The 24085-nt window shown below is 36.0% G+C and overlaps 2 protein-coding genes and 1 long non-coding RNA gene across 4 annotated transcripts in view; all 3 read right to left on the reverse strand.

The window, feature by feature from the left end:
* Window positions 1-24085, reverse strand: part of LOC149910613 (uncharacterized) — a 341209-nt gene that overhangs the window by 254104 nt on the left and 63020 nt on the right. The window lies entirely within an intron of this gene.
* The window catches only part of LOC149910618 (exocyst complex component 4-like), a 31615-nt gene that overhangs the window by 5295 nt on the left and 2235 nt on the right, over window positions 1-24085 (reverse strand). The window contains exons 4-5 of the mRNA XM_090115604.1: window positions 23784-23881; window positions 20464-20610 (exon numbers count right to left, since the gene is read on the reverse strand). Of these exons, the coding sequence (XP_089971730.1) occupies window positions 20464-20610; window positions 23784-23881 (245 nt within the window). The remainder of the gene's footprint in view (window positions 1-20463; window positions 20611-23783; window positions 23882-24085) is intronic.
* Window positions 314-19429, reverse strand: LOC149910620 (uncharacterized). 2 transcript variants are annotated; one of them, XM_090115585.1, is made up of 4 exons: window positions 19362-19429; window positions 18866-18945; window positions 1592-1697; window positions 314-1504 (listed from the first exon to the last, which is right to left on the reverse strand). In XM_090115585.1, exon 4 carries the CDS (start codon window positions 1094-1096, stop codon window positions 320-322), a length of 777 nt encoding a protein of 258 aa, XP_089971711.1. In that variant the 5' UTR covers window positions 1097-1504; window positions 1592-1697; window positions 18866-18945; window positions 19362-19429; the 3' UTR covers window positions 314-319. The 2 variants fall into 2 exon arrangements, with proteins under 2 accessions (XP_089971711.1, XP_089971720.1); XM_090115594.1 differs by having other exon boundaries at window positions 1093-1504.

Below are 24085 nucleotides of genomic sequence, written 5' to 3' on the forward strand. Positions count from 1 at the left end.
TTGTTAGTGGTAGGCTTGATAACTTTTTTCTTTTTGATTCTTTTTTCACGTTTAATTTTTAACGAATGTTTTCTAATCGGACTATCTCATGGTTTGCTTCAGTGCCAAAAATATATTTATGAACAGTTGACTGTAAGGCACCCGAATTATACGATATAACGGCTGCGGCACAGCGGCCAGCATACGATCGCCGTTGCAAAAAATTCACCCTTTTTCCGCCAACAAATTTAGCTACTCTGGCGTTAAAACTCTCTACCAAGTTGTTTGTTTCGTTGTGTACGAAGCTATAAGCGTGGAACGACAAACGATGAGCCAAATCTTAAATTTTTTGGAACACTCCATTTGCTTTCAGTTCTGGCACCATATTTTCGGTACGTTTCTTTATTTCATCGTTACAGAAATATGATGCGCATTTTGAATGATCCCCGAAAATGTGATAAGGACCATTAGTTATATCTTTTTTTATATTTTCCATTTTCTCGGAAAATGGAATATTTTGCTTGACCCAATATTTGACACTACTATCTACTCCCCATCGTATCCGCAAATAATTGTCTTTTAATATTTTTCGGGCTCTTATGGGATATATGGTGTTACTCGATATTGATAAAAGCCCTTTGCAATAATTTCTGAGCAAATGATTTTTGCACTCGACTTTACCCAAGGTCACATTCTCATATGGCCTAGAATTTCGTATACTAGCATATGTGCTTGAATCACCATCAGCTACATACTGATTATAAATGAGACCATGACTTTCTATAGATTTTTTGAAACCCTCTGTTATTATAGCCGCTTCCATTGCAGTAGAAGGCCCTTGAAAAATTTTAAAACACTTATGTTTCGGTGGTTGTACTTCTTTGGAATGTGCTCGTGAACAGATGATACAAGTCTTGTTTTTTACTCCGTAGAAAAGAACTTTCTTAGAAAAAAATCCTACAATAGCACCAACTCCAAAAGACGCACTGTAATTCGTTCCATACGAACGTTTGGACCAACATGCATCACCCGATACAGGAATCATTGGTATTCCATTATCATTTACGCGTCCAATAGATAGAGCATGATTCTTCTCTTCCTTACCAGCTTCTGCCATACAGTGCTGGGCAGTTTTGTGCCACCATCAACAAATAACATCATGTTTACATTGATACAATCGTACTGACATAGGTGGTATATTTACATGACAAAGAACCGTATTTAGCTGGGTAACTACGGCACCAATAGTCATAATACCGGCCACGGTTTCCTCATTCACATCCATTTTATTTTCCGAATATTTGGAAGATTTTAATTCAAACTCTTTGCTGCACATTCGGCACTTCATATGAAAAGTTGAGTTAAATCCAGTCCTTTTTTCATTTAACATTTCAACGGTACCTAAATTACAATTAAACATGGAACTATGATTACTGATTTCTTGAAGCTGTTCCATAAAATAACCTATTTCTACGACCCTTCTAACTGAAACCTGGAACGGTTCTGTTTCCTCATAGTTCGTGTTCTAAAAACAAAATAGGAAAAAAAATTACTAGTTATTTTACAAATAAAATCAGTCATTTGAAATGCATTATTATAAAGTATAACTTACGTAAGACATTTCCAAATTGTTATCATCAGAAGTACTACAACTTTGTTGTTCATATCTTTCCGTATGCCCTTCGGGTGTATCATCATGACTACCTTCATCCTTTTGCCTGTGAAAAAAGATCCTATGACCACAGACTAATAATAATATACTACGTATACAACAGACGGTGCACTCCATACAAAAAAAGTTGCACTATGAATTTACGCAATTAAAGCGCCAGTGGGGAAATAACGTACTACGTGTTCGATTATATCTCTTAGTCTTTTGCTTTTAACACACTAGATGGCACGTTAAACACAGACTTGATGTTCTTTTCCTTCCAGAGCCACTAGATGGCACTAATGTAAATATATGTACACGTACCTTTTATTTTCAAGTCTTTGGCGTCAACTGTCAAGTGTCAACGTCAACTGTCAACATAATATTTTGTACCTACTCGGATTTTTAAATTAATGTAAATACTAAATACGATTCTCCACAAAAACATTGTAGACACAAGAAAGGGATTTCTACATTTGCTACTAAGAAGGATATGGGATCATGAAGGATTTCATCTGTTTTAATACCAGTAAAATGGAATGAGCGCCGTGGCCGTGACTGTGTTTGGTACATAAAGAATGACAAACATTCAACTTAAAATTATTATGAGTGCATTACGGGCAAGGGCACAATAAGTTGTCCTTTGACTAAGATGTACTTAATTTTAAGGAACACTAAAATGGATGGCTAGAATAGCTGGTATAATCGCATACATAGTATTTATTTCTAGTCTGTTGTATAAATAATCAAAGACTACAAAATATATAGTGAACTATGTCTTTAATATTAATTCTACAGTTTACAGTGTAGTGTGTAATCTATTGTATGTGTGCGTCTAGAATATATAGTCCTGTTGTTCTACAGTTTAAGCAGTATAATACAAGCGTACAGTCGAGTCAAGTGTTTCATTAACCACCAACCATTGCATGGCAACCCTGCCAGTTTTGTAAATTGTAGTCTACCTAACCTGACTGTTGGTTTTGATTTGTATCACACAAAGAATACTATACCAAATTTCAAGAAATAAGAATTAAATATTTGATTAACTTTTACTAATATACAGGAGCTTATACATCAAACAAGACCAAAGCAGGGCTTTGGAGAAAGTGTGTATGGACAAAGACCACAATACATATGGTGCGGACAACTGCATGAAAAGCATGCAGTAAGGGACATTAAATAAATAAATAAATAAAACACATTTATTGTCAAGATCACAACACGAGATACATTTATAAACGAAGGAAAAACAAAAAGAAATAAAAAGAAAAATAATTAAATAAAAATAATCTTATTCCTAAGAACTGTAATGTGGCAGTGAGTGACCTGACAAATGGAGCCAACTCAGTATATGATGGCAAGGTGATTAATACCTCACCACCACTGATTTTCAGTGACCCCAAGTGACTATTGGAGTTTCAGTCTAGAATTGTATATAATGATAATTTAACATGAGTATATTATGTGAAAGATATATTTCTATTAATATGATAAATACTAATAAATAAATACATCAGTTAAAACATGATATACATATATATACATATATATATTATGTATAGGTAGATATAATATCAGTATGTAATTATGTATATACTTAATGTAAATAAATAAAATTAAATTATGTATATGTTACCGGAAATGTATGAAATCAAGGAATTGTATACAAATCCTAGTGGTCTAAGATCCGAATATAAGTCGAAATGCAACGGCGTGATAATAGAATGAGACCAATTTTATAATAAATTAAGTGTATTAAAAATGGTTTGACTGGAAAAATCCTGGACAGGATATTTTTTATTAATTATTAAAAAAAAAATATTTTCATTTTTTATTAATTGCAGTTTCGAGATAATAAAACAAACGTTATTTGAAGACTTTTTAACGAATGGGTCTCAAACTAATAGGAAATGTGTACAATGCCGATGCCACTTGGGAAATGTATAAAATATTGTTTAATAAACTATTTAATGCATACATATCCTAGTAAATGTATAATCTTCCTTGGAATTATATATAATTCCAATATCGTATTAGGAAATGTATATAAAGTAAATGATTTCTGTAATAAAACACGTTGTTATTTTTTTTATTATAGCACTTATTGAGACAATCGGGTAACAGTCTTACCGTAAAATAATAATAATATGTTCATATTATCTTACTAATTAACATTTCTTAAATCAACTTATATTCAATCAAATCAAATTTTCATTTAAGTATTTAAGGGTGCTATTACCGATTTTTAACAAAAAACGCTATTTTACGGTACCATTTTAACTCAAAGCAATTACACGTGAGAACAAAGTAATATCTTAATTTAAAGATAATATATTCAGATCTACGATCATCTTATAAAAATTGTACGACGTCATACAAAATTGTCGCTGAAATACGATTTTCCCAGCACAATGATCGCATAAAATGCAAAAAAATGGGGTCTAAAACGGTACAATTTTAAGAAAATTAAAAGCCTAATCTATCTTCTTACCTATAAATTATTGAGGGATATACATATAGTTATAGATTCTGATAATTTTTTTGTATCTAAATCAAAATTTTATTTCAATTATTTAGACTAGAGTAGATAATTTTTGAAACAAAAAAAAATCGCAGTCGGATGAAACCCATTAGAAAAGGAGGGGAATATGATAAAAATGTAAGGAAAAATAAATTACGGTCAATCCGAGTTCGGGAAGCGGGAGGGGGGAGCTTTTAAGAGAAAAAAATGGTTTCTCTCGATTTCCGACAAAACTATAAGTCCTATAGAAAAAAGTTCAATGGCAAAAGTGTAGGTAATTAAAAGTTCTACAACTTTTGTATTCACAATTTTTTCACATAACCTAAAAATTTAGGTGAAAAATTCAAAAAACCAAGTTTTTGGTCTTTTATTTCTATCTACTTCAAAATTTATTTTTTTTTTGTACGAAATTTGGTGGAAACTTACTTCATTATGTCCCAAATACACTGTAATTTATTTGATTGAAAATATTTATTTTTTCGCCTTATTTTGAATTAATACCAATAAAACAACCTAATTTTCAATCGAAAAGTCACCCGTCAAAATATCAGCTTTTTTCAAGAACTTGGGGTGCCTTTTATTCATTGAAATCTCTACTTTCATATGGTGTAAAAAAAATAAACACCACCATAGTAAATGTTCTCAGGAAATGCATACAAACAGTCTGAAAATTAGCTTTTACTAAATCAGGCACACTTCTCGAACTATCTGAAATGTTTTTATCGACATCATTTTGCTTTTGAATATGCTGTAAAATATTAAACTTAGAACAGATAATAATTATTTTTCTTTTGAAATATTACCGAAAAGCCGATACAAGAGAAGATATAGAGTTCAAGAAGTGTGCCTGATTTAGTAAAAGCTCATTATCACACTGTTTGTATGCATTTCCTGAGAACATTTACTATAGTGGTGTTTATTTTTTTTTACACCATATGAAAGTAGAGATTTCAATAAATAAAAGGCACCCCAAGTTTTTGAAAAAAACTAATATTTTGACGGGTGACTTTTCGATTGAAAATTAGGTTGTTTTTTTGGTATTAATTCAAAATAAGGCGAAAAAATAAATATTTTCAATCAAATAAATTACAGTGTATTTGGGACATAATAAAGTAAGTTTCCACCAAATTTTGTAGAAAAAAAATAAATTTTGAAGTAGATAGAAATAAAAGACCAAAAACTTGGTTTTTTGAATTTTTCACCTAAATTTTTAGGTTATGTGAAAAAATTGTGAATCCAAAGTTGTAGAACTTTTAATTACCTACAACTTTGCCATTGAACTTTTTTTTATAGGACTTGTAGTTTTGTCGGAAATCGAGAGAAACTATTTTTTTCTCTTAAAAGCTCCCCCCTCCCGCTTCCCGAACTCGGATTGACCGTAATTTATTTTTCCTTACATTTTTATCATATTCCCCTCCTTTTCTAATGGGTTTCATCCGACTGCGATTTTTTTTATCTTTTCATTATTTTCAAAGGCTTCTACCCCAGTCTAATTAGCTAAATTAAAAATACTTGTCGATTTCTTCATACATTTTGCTCTCGCGGGTCGTCAGCACATGAGTAGAAAGACGGAACAGAGACTAAGCTTCTTAAGAACGTGCAAAATTGTTACCTATTTTGGTAGGGTTGTCACAATAGGTTAAGACAAATTAAACAAAACTACCTACTACAACCCAACCTGGGTGGGTTGGGTTGTAGTAGGTAGGTATGTACACACTTACAATACATACATACATACTTACAAATGCTAAATTTGTAATAATAATGAAAGGTAAAAACACACCGTGTACAATTCTCTTCTTATTAAAAAAGGACCTAATGAAATAAACGCAAGTAGGTACTTACTTGAAAAAGTAATAATCAAAATATTTACTCACCTATTGTACTCCTTGGGATAAATGAAATATGATATATTTTTAGTTTTTCTAGTATTATTCATACACACAGTACAATAAACAACCATTTTTAACAATACAATATTACGTTTTATATTAAAACTAGCTGGTGCGTTGTGCGCGGGCTGCAAGCAGCCCGCGAGCCCCTTTTGCCCCTGGGTTGAAGCAATAGGGCAGTCATTTGAAAATGCATCAAAATCCCCCGTCAATTTGTTATTATTTGCCAACAGCGATTCCACAGTCAATCGGAAGTGCTTATAAATTCCCAATTCAAATATTTTCTATTTTGAAATGCTGTCGACCTTCGAGGGTAGGTGGTGCGCGGGCTGCAAGCAGCCCGCGAGCCTCTTTTGCCTCTGGGTTGAAGCAATAGGAAAGTCATTTGAAAATGCATTCGAATTTCCTGTCCATTTGTTACATCTGCTAACAGCGATTCTACAGTCAGTCGGTAATGCTTATAAATTCTCCATTCAAGTATTTTCCACTTCGGGAGGCTGCCCACCTTCGAGGGTGCGTGGTGCGCGGGCTGCAAGCAGCCCGCGAAGCATCCCAGGGCAGAAATCTTCAGTCAGTTGAAAATGCATAAAAATTCCCCGTCAATTTGTTAATATCTGCTAACAGCGATTCCACAGTCAATCGGAAGTGCTTATAAATTTCCCATTCAAATATTTTCTATTCCGGGGGGCTGTATACCTTCGAGGGTGCGTGGTGCGCGAGCTGCAAGCAGCTCGCGGCTCATCCCAGGGCAGGAATCTTCAGTCATTTGAAAATGCATTTGAATTTCCTGTCCATTTGTTACATCTGCTAACAGCGATTCTACAGTCAGTCGGTAATGCTTATAAATTCTCCATTCAAGTATTTTCCACTTCGGGAGGCTGCCCACCTTCGAGGGTGCGTGGTGCGCGGGCTGCAAGCAGCCCGCGAAGCATCCCAGGGCAGAAATCTTCAGTCAGTTGAAAATGCATAAAAATTCCCCGTCAATTTGTTAATATCTGCTAACAGCGATTCCACAGTCAATCGGAAGTGCTTATAAATTTCCCATTCAAATATTTTCTATTCCGGGGGGCTGTATACCTTCGAGGGTGCGTGGTGCGCGAGCTGCAAGCAGCTCGCGGCTCATCCCAGGGCAGGAATCTTCAGTCATTTGAAAATGCATTTGAATTTCCTGTCCATTTGTTACATCTGCTAACAGCGATTCTACAGTCAGTCGAAACTGTTTATAAATTACTTATTCAAATATTGGTTAAATTCTTGAAACGTGATCCCCGAATTTCATCATTTTGAGGTGTCTAATCGATAGTGGGCAGTGACTTTTCATAATAAACTGTTAAAGAGTTTACTTAACACGCTCGTCGCTTCGCTCCTCGCTACCTATTTGAATATTTACGCCGGCCACTGACGTGACTTGCTCGCTTCGCTCGCTTGGCTAGTGCGGTAGTTCAAAAGTAACCTAACTCGCTCGTCGCTTCGCTCCTCGCTACTTCTTTGAGTATTTACGCCGGCCGCTGACGTGACTTGCTCGCTTCGCTCGCTTGGCTAGTGCGGTAGTTCAAAAGTAACCTAACTCGCTCGTCGCTTCGCTCCTCGCTACTTCTTTGAATATTTACGCAGGCCGCTGACGTGACTTGCTCGCTTCGCTCGCTTGGCTAGTGCGGTAGTTCAAAAGTTAACCTAACTCGCTCGTCGCTTCGCTCCTCGCTACTTCTTTGAATATTTACGCAGGCCGCTGACGTGACTTGCTCGCTTCGCTCGCTTGGCTAGTGCGGTAGTTCAAAAGTAACCTAACTCGCTCGTCGCTTCGCTCCTCGCTACTTCTTTTTTTTTATTTTATTTATTTGGTCAACCAACATTTGTTTACAATGATTCTTAAATATAAATTTTACATAACATATAGTTCTTGCGATAAAGTAACAAATAATTAGAGGTTGACACAGCATGCGCCAATTATACAGAGTTAGTTCTTAAAATATTGTTAATATTATTAAAAGAATAAGAATTATTTAATTAAGGTGATGACAACAATTTAAGGTTTTAATTTTTGTATATCCTTCACTATAGAACGGAGCTTGTTGGGTGTATGGAAGAAGATGTCGATTTTATCACTGTATTTATTTACAATTTTGGATAGCCTGGGTAGTGGCGAGTTGGCCCCGGAGACGGATTTGCGGAGAGGAGGAGCTAATGGGGTTATTTTGCAGCGGGGATATCTAGCTGGGACACGAATGTTGAGTCTTGTTAGCAATTGGGAACAGTCTATTTTATTGTTCAAAAGTTTAGATACGAAAAGTAAATCAATAATGTCTCTTCGATCTTCGAGTGAGTTCATATTAAAGTTAGAGAGTCGGTCTTTATAAGAGTTTAGTTTTTTCTTTGGTGATTTACAATTGTATAGCAAATGCCACAAAAATCTCTTCTGAATGCGTTCGAGCCGTAAAATATGTGTGGCGTAGTGTGGTCTCCAGACAGTAGAGCAATATTCTAGTATACTGCGCACGAGGCTGTTATACAATGTGACTTTAGTTTTATAGTTTTTAAATCCTTTAGAATTTCTCATAATAAAGCCTAGCATTTTAGAAGCACGAGTAGTAATGTTATCTATGTGTTGTATGTATGTTAGTTTGCTATCTATAAGTACACCCAAATCACGGACCAATTCTTTTTCTAGAATCTTGTGGTCCCCTATACTATAGTTGTAATTTATTGATTTTAGTTTCCTAGTAAACCTTATGAAGTAGCATTTACTTGCGTTGATCTCCATATCGTTTTGTTGGCACCAACCAACAAAACTATTTAGGTCGGTTTGTAATTTAAACGCATCTTCAATATTTTCAATCACTCTACTGAACTTAATGTCATCGGCATACATAAAGCTGTTTGAGTATTTGAAGCATGAGGGTGCATCGTTTTGAGTATTTACGCCGGCCGCTGACGTGACTTGCTCGCTTCGCTCGCTTGGCTAGTGCGGTAGTTCAAAAGTTAACCTAACTCGCTCGTCGCTTTGCTCCTCGCTACCTATTTGAATATTTACGCCAGCCGCTGCCGTGATTCGCTCGCTTCGCTCGCTTGGCTCGTGTGGTAGTTCAAAAGTTAATAAATATTTTCTACTGCGGGAGGCTGTCGACCTTCGAGGTTGCGCGGTGCGCGGGCAGCAAGCAGCCCGCGGCGCCGTCTTTTGCCGTTGCTATTCAATTACCCTTCCTACTATGGAAATTTCCATACAAAATTTTCGAAAAAAAAAATTCGCTTTTTACCAAAAATTTTTATATGCCTGGAAGCGGACCAGGTTTTGAAGCATTTTTTACTTCGGCGACCCCGACCTACCTGCCACCGGTTCAGAGAGCCGTTGAATTACGTGATGTATGGAAAATGGAAACTGAGGGTCGGAGAGAAATTCTGAGTATGCAGTTTTGTAAATCTGGCCGATTAGAGCATAGAAGTAAATTTTCATACCGATCGTAAAGTAACCGGCGCCACCATCTTGCTTTGAAAAATTGGCCATTTTTGAAAAAAAAATTGCGTCCAATTTGAAATTTCTCCATTGCCCTGGTAGCACCCAATCTTCCTGATCATTTTTTAGTTCTACACCCCCCACCTATCTGGCGCCGTTTCGGAGAGCCGTCGAATTTCGCGTTGTATGAAACTCGGAAACCAGCGATGGAAACTCGATGATGAGTATGCCAACGTAATGTGCGGCTCGATTAAAGCCCCTGTGCCAAGTTTCAGCGCGATCGGCCCAGCAATGGCCATTTTAGCATTTGTATGGCGGCGGCCATTTTTTCCGCCATTTTGAATTTTTTTCACCATCTGTGGTAATTGCTCGAGGTCTACTACACATTTAGTTTGAGCACCCCAGATGTAGCTGCTACCGTTTGCGCGGGCCGTTGACCGTCTCCGCGGGCTGTGAGAAAGTTCAAAATTTCGGATTTTTCTGGATATCCTAGGAGCTAGGCGAGTATGAATGCATCATTGGTGTGTTTCTCCGTTGCGCCACCTCGTCTAAATTTACGTTTTTATGTTTGCGCCAAAAATGGAAAAATTCCAAAATCGAGCGACCCACTATGGCTCCCTGGTAGCGTCCCAGGGTGGTGATCATTTTTAGTTCCGACACCCCCCACCCAACTCGCACCGTTTCCGCGGGCCGTTGGATTTTCCAATGTATGAAAGTCGGAAACGGGAGCCCGGAGCCACTCGAACGGGGCACCGATCGATTTGCCGGCTCGAACAGAGCACGTGTGCCAAATTTGAGACGTAAGGATTCATATACGGCGATTTTGGCAAAGTACGGCGGCCATCTTGTTTTCGCGAAAATCGCCATTTTTTCCACCACCCCTGGTAATCGCCACCAGTTCCGAGCATTTTTTGTTCAGACACCCCCCCTCCAGGTACCACCGTTTTCGCGCACCTCCAGGGGTCCACTCGGTATTCGAAGATGATCGAAATCGCTATATTTTTCCGGTGGTCACTGGGAGCACCTCTACACGATCACGTCAAAATCCCCCCAACTTTCCGCGTAGTTTCCGAGAAACCCGATGTCAGTCAGTCAGTGAGTGGTAGTGTAGCTTTATATATATATGATATTAAAACTTGCAAGTTGCAACTAATAAAACAAACAACGTGCGTCGTATCAACCCTGAGACTGTCCTCAGCCTGTGCAAGCGCAAACCGGTTTTTTCCAGAATCGCTGCGTACGTGACAAGCGGCCTGCGGTCACACACACATGCCCCGCGTACTTGTAGTAGTGCAATCGATTCGCGCGGTTGTTTGAAGCTTAGTCTCTGTTCCGTCTTTCTACTCATGTGTCGTCAGACCGCGCTCAGAAGCGCTCTTGGAAGGACGGGTGTATCGCTCCTCGTCCCAAAAATAAAACGAATTAGAAAAAGATTACTGTGCGTGCACTGTCGTTTTCGCGATTTGAAATATTTGATACTTTATAAGAGTAAACTGTTTATCTTTCATATTCCAATTATTTGTAATTTTAAATTATGTTTTAAAAATGACCTTGCCTGAGATGCTCTTTTTTATGGGTTGTTGAATAGATTGGTGGGGTGAAACAATTCAAGATGGCGTCGACGAAAATTTGACTTTTTTTTCGTGATGGGTGTCATTTTCAAAGTTTTTGGGGTAGCTATTAACGAATATGAGGTCAAAACTGAAATCCAAGATGGCGCTGACGAAAATTGTACATCTTTTCGTCATGGGTGTCATTTTCATGGTTTTTGGGGTAGCTATTAACCAACATGAGGTCAAAACTAAAATCCAAGATGGCGCCGACGAAAACTTTTACATATTTTCGTCATGGGTGTCATTTTCATGGTTTTTGGGGTAGCTATTAACGAATATGAGGTCAAAACTAAAATCCAAGATGGCGCCGACGAAAAATTTGACATATTTTCGTCATGGGTGTCATTTTCATGGTTTTTGGGGTAGCTATTAACAAATATGAGGTCAAAACTATAATCCAAGATGGCGCTGACGAAAATTTGACTTTTTTTCGTGATGGGTGTCATTTCCATGGTTTATGGGGTAGCTATTAACGAATATGAGGTCAAAATTATAATCCAAGACGGCGCCGACGAAAATTTTACATCTTTTCGTCATGGGTGTCATTTTCATGGTTTTTGGGGTAGGTATTAACCAATGTGAGGTCAAAACAAAAATCCAATATGGTGCCGACGAAAATTTTACATCTTTTCGTTATGGGTGTCATTTTCATGGTTTTTGGGGTAGCTATTAACGAATATGAGGTCAAAACTATAATCCAAGATGGCGCCGACAAAACTTTTACATCTTTTCGTCATGGGTGTCATTTTCATGGTTTTTGGGGTAGGTATTAACCAATGTGAGGTCAAAACAAAAATCCAATATGGTGCCGACGAAAATTTTACATCTTTTCGTTATGGGTGTCATTTTCATGGTTTTTGGGGTAGCTACTAGCTATTAACCAATATGAGGTCAAAACTGAAAAAATTGTATATCTTTTCGTTATGGGTGTCATTTTCATGGTTTTTGGGGTAGCTATTAACCCGTTTGAGGTCAAAACTAAAATCCAAGAAGGCACCGACGAAAAGTTTGACATCTTTTCATCATGGGTGTCATATTTTCATGGTTTTTGGAGAAGCTATTAACGAATATAAGGTCAAAACTATAATCCAAGATGGCGCTGACGAAAATTAGACTTTTTTCGTGACGGGTGTCATTTTCATGGTTTTTGGGGTAGCTATTAACGAATATGAGGCCAAACCTAAAATCCAAGATGGTCATCGAATTTCAAGATCGCGTCATGGTAATACTGTCGCGTTATGGAGCAAGGCGGCGATTTTGGTATCTATGAATCTCGCCAAAGAAAATTCACTCCTGCCACTTTTTTCGGCACACACGTTCTTTTTTATTTTATTCTCTTCGTTTAAATGTTTTAGATAAACTATATTTTAAATATAGTTTAGCGAATATATTTAAAGTTAATAATATCTGTCAGAATATAAACACAGATGATGATTGCCACAGAGTTGCGTTTTATATTACATTTCTAAATTCTAAATATGCATTTCAATGTTCTTTAAATTTGTTTTTTTAAGACTTTCTACAAAACTGTAGTTGTTTACGTTTTTGTTATTTTATTTAAGTTTACTTTAAAGGAGTAAGAAAAATATACCTATTTATCGACGGTTACATTGGGGATTTGATAATACCTACATAGCTACCCCAAAAACCATGAAAATGACACCCGTGTCTAAAAGATGTAAAATTTTCGTCGGCGCCATCTTGGATTTTAGTTTTGACCTCACATTGGTTAATAGCTACCCCAAAAACCATGAAAATGACACCCGTGTCGAAAAGATGTAAAATTTTCGTCGGCACCATCTTAGATTTTAGTTTTGACCTCATATTGGTTAATAGATACCCTAATAACCGTGAAAATGACACCCATGACGAAAATATGTAACATTTTCGTCCGCGCCATCTTGGATTTTAGTTTTGACCTCATATATTGGTTAATAGCTACCCCAAAAACCATTAAAATGACACCCATGACGAAATGATGTCAAATTTTCGTCGGCGCCATTTTGGATTTTAAATTTGACCTCATATTGATTAATAGATACCCCAATTACCATGAAAATGACACCCATGACGAAAAGATGTAAAATTTTCGTCGGCGCCATCTTAGATTTTAGTTTTGACCTCATATTGGTTAATAGATACCCTAATAACCGTGAAAATGACACCCATGACGAAAATATGTAAAATTTTCGTCCGCGCCATCTTGGATTTTAGTTTTGACCTCACATTGGTTAATACCTACCCCAAAAACCATGAAAATGACACCCATGACGAAAAGATGTAAAATTTTCGTCGGCGCCGTCTTGGATTATAATTTTGACCTCATATTCGTTAATAGCTACCCCAAAAACCATGAAAATGACACCCATCACGAAAAAAAGTCAAATTTTCGTCAGCGCCATCTTGGATTATAGTTTTGACCTCATATTTGTTAATAGCTACCCCAAAAACCATGAAAATGACACCCATGACGAAAATATGTCAAATTTTTCGTCGGCGCCATCTTGGATTTTAGTTTTGACCTCATATTCGTTAATAGCTACCCCAAAAACCATGAAAATGACACCCATGACGAAAATATGTCAAATTTTTCGTCGGCGCCATCTTGGATTTTAGTTTTGACCTCATATTCGTTAATAGCTACCCCAAAAACCTTGAAAATGTCACCCATGACGAAAAGATTTCAAATTTTCGTCGGCGCCATCTTGGATTTTAGTTTTGACCTCATATTGGTTAATAGCTACCCCAAAAACCACCCAAAGGGGTTTGAAACTTTTTGTATGGACGCTGGCATATCGACCCGCCGCCATTTTGATTTTTTTTCAAAATCGCGGCGCACGATTAAAGTGGTATGTATGGATAGAGGACACATAGACAAACAAAAAATGTCTTATAACATAGTACCCTAAAGCGTCACATTACCGAGATATTTGGAGGTAAATATTCACTTATGAGTACAACGACAAACACAAAAAATTGACTTATTACGTGTCTATATGCATAATATTATGTCCGAATAATCACTCCCAGGTATATTATTATTATTACAGGAAGAAAGTAGGTATTCATTACATTATTTACATTTTTATGTAATGTATGTATGTTTTTATGTAATGAATCTACCTACTTTCTTCCAATAAACTGTTGAGAATAATATTCTACCTGGGAGTGATTATTTTTACATAATATTATGCATATAGACACGTAATAAGTCAATTTTTTGTGTTTGTCGTTGTACTCATAAGTGAATATTTACCTCCAAATATCTCAGTAATGTGACGCTTTAGGGTACTATGTTATTTGACATTTTTTGTTTGTCTATGTGTCCTCTATCCATACATACCACTTTAATCGTGCGCCGCGATTTTGAAAAAAAATCAAAATGGCGGCGGGTTGATATGCCAGAAAGTTTCAATGCCCTTTGCAAATGTGTTTGCTACTTAGGAAAAGTTCAGATTTAAAGATATAGGTAATGTGACGAATTTAATTTATTGCATTCCGACTGTTTCTCGGAATAACATACATTTACTAAGAATTGCATACAAATACAATGCCGGGTTTAATATATTGCCGGTAACATAATATTATGTATGATAATAATTCTTAAAGTATTTTATAGATACATTTCTTAAAAAGCTTCGATATATGAATAATATGTACACAATATACAATAATACAATTCATATTCAAATTGTTGTAAAATAGTCACACTTTTTTAAGTTGGTTGAATTCACTAAAATACACATAAGGATCGTACCTACTAATAAAAGTAACAAAATGAATTTTTAAAGTTCCCAGTAATCTTCTGGAATCAATTTCAATAAAAATATAAAAAAAATAATATCAAGTATGAATATGGTCTATAAAATGGAATGCGCTATGTTTACGTGAGCGTGATGTCCCGCGAACCACGTTGCGACGTTAAATACCTAAATTTGAGTAGCGCAGATTTGTGACAGCGTCCTTAAAAAAGTATTTTATACATTTCTTAAAAAGCTTCGATATTGTACAATTCATATTCAAATTTTTGTAAAATAGTCCCACTTTTTTAAGTTGGTTGAATACACTAAAATACTTATAAGGATCGTACCTACTAATAAAAGTAACAAAATGAATTTTTTAAAGTTCCCAGTAATCTTCTGGAATCAATTTCAATAAAAATATAAAAAAAAAATATCAAGTATGAAGATGGTCTATAAAATGGATTGCGCTATGTTTACGTGAGCGTGATGTCCCGCGAACCACGTTGCGACGTTAAATATACCTAAATTTGAGTAATAGTCCGGGATACATCGTCCATTTTTGCAAGTGATTATTATCAAGCTAATTTTTCGTGAGTAGCTTTATTTTGATGAGATGCCCAATAATTTCATGTACGAAACTCTCGATTGTGGTAGCTTACAGAGGTAACAAGGATAAAAATTTTTGATTTGACGGTACCCAAATATTTATTACGCAATTTGTAGGACAATATGTCTGTTGAATTATACAAGTATTAAATAAGTGAAAATAAAAAAATCAGCTGGTTAGTAATCATTTATGATGACTTCGTTATCGATACACATTGGAAAGGGGGACTCTTTGATCAAACCATAGATTTTGTAGGACAAATATTTTTTCGAATAATTTAGATAATAATCTTGAGATTGAACAAAAAAAAACATTCAGTTGGTAATTAATATTTGAGAACCATCAAATCAAAATATTTTATCCTTGTTTCCTCTGGTAGCTACGACAAACGAGAGTTTCGTACATGAAATTATTGGGCATCTCATCAAAATAAAGCTACTCACGAAAAATTAGCTTGATAGTAATCACTTGCAAAAATGGACGATGTATCCCGGACTATAACGCAGATTTGTGACAGCGTCCTTAAGGTAATCAGTCCCCTCGTCCTGCTGTCCCCGTGTACATGTCGCAGTTGGATTGTATAATCCGCCGTATTACAAACGGCCGGCATTTTGTAATATGCCGAAATTCGTCTTTTTCAAACATTCTACAAAAAGACGGTCGCGAGCCGACGGAGCCCCACTTCGTGGGGCTCCTATTTCTGTATAGTTCTAAAAAACACGAACCTAACCTAACCCACCCCCTTATCCAAACCAAAAATTTCTGATTACGAATTTTCGGCATATTACAAAATGCCGGCCGTTTGTAATTCGGCGGATTATACAATCCGATTGCGACATACATACCCCTCGTCCCGCGTACCTTCCAATATCTTAGATGTTTTACATTTCCGACTGTTAGTTAGGTAATATATGGATTTCCTAGGAAATGTGTACTATAAAATAATTTATTTCACACATTTCCATGCGATTTTAGGAATTACATACATTTCCTGGGAATTTTATACAATGACGGATTACATACATTTCCGTTAACATATACTTACAATGTTTATAATTATAATGATAAATAGGCAGAAAATAACGGTCTATATAATGTTATGTTATATTATAACCAGTAAATAAAATAAATATTTAATTAAAGTTTATGTGTAAACTGTAATTCGATACAAATGCAGGGTTAGAACAGGATTTTAAAATATGTCTCCGGTATTGGAAACGAAAATTATTAATATTTGTCAAACTGGTTAAATGGTGGTGGAATGTTGTTCCAACACTTATGGCTCTTTCAATTTATGCGTTTCGTATCGGACCGCTAGTCGCTACAGTGCCGAAGCTGTGCGTTTGTCGTACGGCGCACGGCCGGTCGTTTGTTTTCATACAAAATGCACAGTGCGGCAACAGCGCGGCGTCCGTACCGCGAACGCTCGACAGCAGGACGGCAATCTACAGATCACCCATATTTGGCAATCTCGCTTCACCTAATGGCCTTGTCTGTTCAAGCCGAAATGAATTAATTACCTACTGCAAAAATTAAATAATTTAGATTACCTGGAAAAGACAAGGAAAATAAACTTTAAACAAGTGTTCGACCGATTATTACCAAGTAGGTAAATAAATTAATGACAAGACAAGGTAATTAATGCTAATAATTTCCTAAAGAAAACATTTTTTTCAAAATTTTCACATAATAGGTACTAGTACCTAACTAGACTCAAAAGTTTATGATAAGTCAATGAATGATAAATAGAATATGTTTAAGTAAAATGAAGTAGTTTATTTTACAATAAATTAATCTTATAAATTACCAACTTTCATTCTACGGCTTCAACCGTGTGCCTTATTCAATCCCTGTTCCTACACCTTGAATCCTATTTATGCAACAAAATTGAGATGTCCTTTTTCAACGTAGGTACCTATGTACCGTGTATGTATATCGAAATTTCCGTCAAAATCGGTTCAGACGCGTGCGGGAATACCTATTTTCTTGTGGTCCCACTATTTTCTATTTTGTCCTACTATGACGGAGTAACTTTCGTATTTATCTACAAAACAGAAATGATTTGATTGTTTGTTTGTTTGTATTGGATAGGATCCGAAACTACTGGATTGATTTGAAAAATTATTTCACCATTCGAAGCAAAAATTATACCTACCTGATGAACATAGGCTACTTTTTATAACGGGAAAATACTTCATTCTTATGGGAATCGATGTCGAAATATTTCATTTTAGGCGCATAAAGAAAAAAAACGCAAAGGATCATTCAAAACCTTTTCTACGGTTTAAATCTCAAAACTTTTTGGTTCATACTTCATATAAATTATAAAGGTATTCTGATAGGATTATTTAGAAAATAAAACAAGATGACGTAGGTAGGTATTTAACTTTAGTTTCGATTTATTATCATTATGATGTTTTCATTATGAATTCTTGATTTGGCGCAGAGGTAAAGTAACTGCCTACTGAGCTGACGGTCCCGGGTTCGATCCCCGGTCAGGGCAAATATTTGTGTGATGAACTTGATTATTTGTTTTTGGGTCTGGGTGTTATCTATATATGTATTTATAAAATATTAAATTATATTTATCGTCGTCTAGTACCCACAACATAAGCCTTAATTGAGATTACTGTGGGACTAGGTCGATTTGTGTAATATTGTCCTTTAATATTTATTTAATTTATATACTTATAATTAAATGTGACTAGAAATAATATACTTACTACGGTTTAAGTATAGGTTGTATTATGTATATTATTTTGTAATGAGATCTTGCAATCAAATATTCACACAATCTCGCAAGTTTTCCGACAATTCATTTTTCGTATGAAAACGATCAATACACTAGGTACCTACCAAATATAAGCCGCTACAGGAACGCAGTTAGTAATAATTAATAACGGCTTTAACCCATTTACAATATTTTTTATAGGTACTGCAAAGGCAATGAGGTTATGTATTAAAAACGTAGTATATTATTATTAGTCTGTGGTCTGTGATATTATTATTAGTCTGTGTTAAAAACGTGAAAAGTAACGTAAAAACGTCTGTAGTGCCATCTAGTATTCGTTTAGCATCGCCAAATCGGAGGAGAATAACTTGTTTATAGTAGTTTCATGAGATGGCGTTGTTTTGAATATAAACTTTTCTGTAAAATTAGTTAAAATCGAGTGAAAATTAAATTAAATAGGTAGGTTCCATTTACAAAAGTATGTAAAAAATTATAAAAAGCAATGAAATTGCAATTAAATCTAATTTTATTTTTTGCTGGTTAAAATGATACACTTAGCGGCATCTATTGGTAGACGGATGGCATTAATCGTCTTTTGTATGTAGTGCACCAGACATGCTATGACAATAAATGTTCACAAATATGCATGTATTTTTAATAATCATATAAGTACTAACCGATTACTCTTTTCTAAGTTACGTCTACAAGCGTGAACTTTCTTACGCGAGCTTGTCCCGAACGTCTTAGGCCTTGGCATCTAAAACCAAAATTGTGTTATAAGAGCTATAGACTATGTACACACTCTTATCAGCTAGCTTTACTCGTTTAATAGTTCCAGTAGTTTCAACGTAAACATTTAGGTCACTCCATCAAGTCTGGAGGTAAGGTCTCAACATAACTAACAAAACGAGCCCAAACTCGGTAGACCTAGCTCCAACTAGTATAATAGTTCCAGCAGCAGTCTTCGAAGTACACCTGCAGGTCACTCCATCTAGTCCGGAGGTAAGGTCTCAACATAATTAACAAAACGAGACCAATCTCGGTACATCTAGCTCTACTTGTCTATGAGTTCCAGTAGCAGTCTTCGAAGTACATGTCAGGTCCCTCCATCAAGTAAGAAACTAAATATGAAATTTATAATCCCGTATAAAAAAACTATAAATAAAATCTTACCTTGGTGCGCCTTGGTTGTCGGTGGAGAATGCGTGAAGTATCAAGTATAATGAGTCAAATATTTTGTATTCGTACAGCGATCTCTTCGTAAACGAGGAGCTGTTTACAAGCGTCGCAGTGTCCACTCACAACGGCGGCCGAGCGCAGACTAAAATATTCATTACAAATTTTTGTGCAATAATCAAGATAGTGACCAATAAAATAACCCTTATTTCAATGCAATAAGTATCACGCGTTACAGCTAAATATGTGAAAAAATAAGATTTGATTTTAATTTTTTTTTCAGCCTATTTGTAACATTTTGATAGTTTTCTTTTCTACCTTTTTGAGTTGAACATGTCTGCTTACTTAAAATATTTTTAAATAATTAAATTTATTTCACTAAATAAAAGAAAAATGTTCCTTTATTCAGCACGATATTGTCAATTTTGTGTGAAGAGGCAACGGAAATTATTTTTTACAATATTATAAACCAAAATTTTCGACTAAAAAATTGCTACGATTTAAAGATTAAGGAGTAATCTATCTATGGTAATTATTACTTTAATTTGGTTTTGTATTATTTTGCCGCAAAATGTACCGAAAAACTGCTTATTTTTGTCAGATTCGTAAACGCGTCCTTAACGAGTTTTAATCTAAAAATTACCACAAAATCGACTGTGAAAAAAAAGCAAACAGAAATATACAGGCCGAATTGATAACCTCCTCCTTTATTTTTGAAGTCGGTTAAATATCAAAAAGGTAACAGCCCGGTACCTACTAGGGAAGCGCGTACCATCTTAGACCGCATCTAGCTTTCCATCAGGCGAGATTGTGGTCAAGCGCTTCCCTATCGAGAATAAAAAAAAAAAAAGCCCTATAGCTATAGTTATACAGTGCTAACGTCATAATTTCATCGCAGGGGCATTAGTTTCCTAACTGTATGTACGTATATATCTGTCAACTGTGAACATAATTCAAATGTTGATTAAGTTAACGATTTTCTTTTATCCATATTTAATTGGTAATTAAAACTTTAATTGGTAAACTTCTAATAATTTAATGTTAATTACAAACCAAACAAATTATATTGATGGGGAGAACTAAATAAAAAAAAACTGACCTCTAGATGCAAGAATAGCAAGCACTTATGGCAAAGTTCAGTAAAGATGGCCGCCGCCGCGTTCAAGTCGTTCACAAACTTATCAGTTAATTGCAGAGCTGGACTCAAAGTGTTCGGAAGTGGTAGAATGTTAGCGCTTATCCATTCCTGAAAAATAATTGTGTTAATATATATTATATAAATCTCGTGTCACAATGTTTGTCCTCAATGGACTACTAAACCACTTAACCGATTATAATAAAATTCGCACACCATGTGCAGTTCGATCCAACTTGAGAGATAGGATAGTTTAAACATGTAGGTACCACGGGCGAAGCCGGGGTGGACCAATAGTTGTGTTAATATATTTATGAATATTCATCGTTATTTGGATGTTTAAATTGATAATGTTTTGTTTTTCGTTGTGGAACTTGTGCGTGGTCCTTCGAGCCGGATAAAAATAAGTGCAGTCCTTCAAGTCAATTGTGTACATTGTTCTCTTATAAGTAAATATTGGTTTAATTTACAATAGTACGTATTTTATGAGTTAATTTAAATAGGTACGTACCTGTAGACAGTACAAATAAATACAGGGTGTACCAAAAAGTAGTGATGAACGGAAGCTGAGAGGTAGAGGACCTAAAGGGCTATCCGAATCACCCCCATGTATGTTATGCGATTTTTCGTATTTTCGGAGTTATGACGTTTTTTTCAATTTTTCACCTATCGCCGAGTACGATGATATTTTCACTCATGCTGACGTCAATGATTGCGGAAGATGCTTGATTTTTTTTGTGTGCTAAGCTGAAAGATAGGCCAATTCAGTATGGTAACATTTACTATCGTTAGATCTTTGAATGGAATAAAAAAAAGAATTAAATGGCAAGAAAGATAAAATTACCCAGTATGTTCACCACTTCAAGGGCCCGTAAAAAAATAAAATCACATAAAAAAAGTTTTCCGTTTGACTTTTAAAAACTTGCTCTATCTATCAGATAGCTACCCTGAAAATTTCATTTAATTATTCAGAAAGCTTCAATCGAAAAATTTAAATCAAAATGTGGTAAGTGCAAAAATTGAATTAACTTGATGATCATTAAAACCAATAAATAGGTGTTTAATTACCAGAAATTTTTAAATTAACCCCGCTGTTGCTCAATGCAAGTGCGACATCACCGTAAAAAGTTGTCTTTTAAATGTCTGAATGCCCTTTTATCATTTTTAATGGTTTCTTCTGCTACTATGAATTTCCGGGTTATTTCGTCCAAATTGTGGCAGTCTCTCGTCTTTGTAGTATCCCCAAGGAAAAAAATCAATAGGGTTTATGTCCGGGGACCGTGCAGGCCAGGCTAAAGGGCAAAGATACCCTGAAAGATGGATTGGTCGTTGCAGCCTGCGCATGCGCCGGTGATGCCTGCCTTAAAGCCTGGCCTCCACGGTCCCTCGACCTAAACCCCATTGATTTGTTTCAATGGGAATACTAAAAAGACCTCGGCTACTTGAGAAAATGCCACAATTTGGACGAAATAACCCGGAAATTCATAGTAGCAGAAGAAACCATTAAAAATGATAAAAGGGCATTCAGACATTTAAAAGACAACTTTTTACGGTGATGTCGCACTTGCATTGAGCAACAGCGGGGTTATTTTAAAAAATTCTGGTAATTAAACACCTATTTATTGGTTTTAATGATCATCAAGTTAATTCAATTTTTGCACTTACCACATTTAGATTTAAATTTTTCGATTGAAGCCTTCTGAATAATTAAATGAAATTTTCAGGGTAGCTATCTGATAGATAGAGCAAGTTTTTAAAAGTCAAACGGAAAACTTTTTTTATGTGATTTTATTTTTTTACGGGCCCTTAAAGTGGTGAACATATTGGGTAATTTTATCTTTCTTGCCATTTAATTCTTTTTTTTATTCCATTCAAAGATCTAACGATAGTAAATGATACCATACTGAATTGGCCTATCTTTCAGCTTAGCACACAAAAAAAATCAAGCATCTTCCGCAATCATTGACGTCAGCATGAGTGAAAATATCATCGTACTCGGCGATAGGTGAAAAATTGAAAAAAAACGTCATAACTCCGAAAATACGAAAAATCGCATAACATACATGGGGGTGATTCGGATAGCCCTCTAGGTCCTCTACCTCTCAGCTTCCGTTCATCACTACTTTTTGGTACACCCTGTATAACAAAATATTTCCCGTTAGGTTATTCCTAAAAAAATAACCTATAAAAGTTAAAATTAAAATGAGTAAAGTAATGCAAGCGTCTAAGCGCTACTTCAACAAGGCTAAAAACCACCCCAACCCATTGGTGACAAAGGCCATCGCATACGTCGCGAATCCCGATTCCACTCGTCGTCGCAGGCGGCCGAGACACGTCTTGGACGACTCCGACGACGACATTACCAAAGCTAACGCACGGCTAGACTCGGCGATTGAAGCCCAACGTCGAACCAACCGCGACACCGCACACACCACAGCAGAAAGCGTACACCGTCTTCGCCGGCGAAGACGAGGTCCCTTGTTCCGCGTTCCCGCGCCCACCTGGGTGAGCGCCCGTCCGATTAGGGCCCTTCTGGCCTCCTCCACTCAAGCGACAGCTCAAGCCGAGGTTCGTGGTCCCCGTCAAGGGGGGACGCCCTTGTGCATGTCGCTACCAGGGTGAACCTTCAGTTCACCCCCGCGTCCGCGTTAAAATGTAGAAGCCCTTCTGGCTAACATTGAGAGACACCACACAAAAAAAAAAAAAAAAAAGAGTAAAGTAATAAATGTTGTTAAAACCGGTAAGATGTTAATTTAGGCATTTTGCTTTTTATTTAAATTATCATATGGGTTAAAATGCTTCATATTATATTGCCACCAGCTTTCCGCCCGCGGCTTCGCCCGCGTATTTATTTTTTTTTGAGTTTGAGTTTTTATTTGAAGAAAAACCTGCTAGTTCCGTTTCCGTGGGATTTCCGAGATAAAACCTATCCTATGTGTTAATCCAAGTTACCATCTATATGTGTGATAAATTTCATTGTAATCGGTTCAGTAGTATTTGCGTGAAAGAGTAACAAACATACACACCTACACATACACATACATCCATCCGCACAAACTTTCGCATTTATAATGTTACTAGAGGTCCACCCCGGCTTCGCCCGTGGTACATATTTCGCAATAAAAGGTAGCCTAAGTTCTTTCTCGGGTATCAAAATATCTCCATACCAAATTTCATGCAAATTGGGTCATTAGTTTAGGCGTGATTGAGTAACAGACAGACAGAGTTACTTTCGCATTTATAATATTAGTATGGATAAATTAAATTAGTAGGATTTGACTTACCATAGTTTCAGCAAGCAAAGGTAGCACTTCAAGCTGGTGCATGTCGCTGACTATCTCTTTGATAGTAACTTCACCATCACCAAGACTCGAACCGAGGAGTTCAGCTCAGAGGCGGCTCGCCCTAAGGAGCGCTGGTGCAGTGAACTCCCATAAATAATTATAATAAAATCATACTCCTTAATTTCATTATTAATATTAATTATTACTATTTAAAATCAATCGTAATCGTAAAAAACTACTGTCAATACCAATGAATATATCCATCATTCCATCATTCCATACACCTGAATAATACTGTATTA

This window comes from Colias eurytheme, chromosome 2 (genome assembly GCF_061535395.1).
Source record: "Colias eurytheme isolate Ceu_HAF_F1 chromosome 2, ilColEury1 Martin Lab GWU primary, whole genome shotgun sequence".
In the NCBI taxonomy this organism is placed as follows: domain Eukaryota; kingdom Metazoa; phylum Arthropoda; class Insecta; order Lepidoptera; family Pieridae; genus Colias; species Colias eurytheme.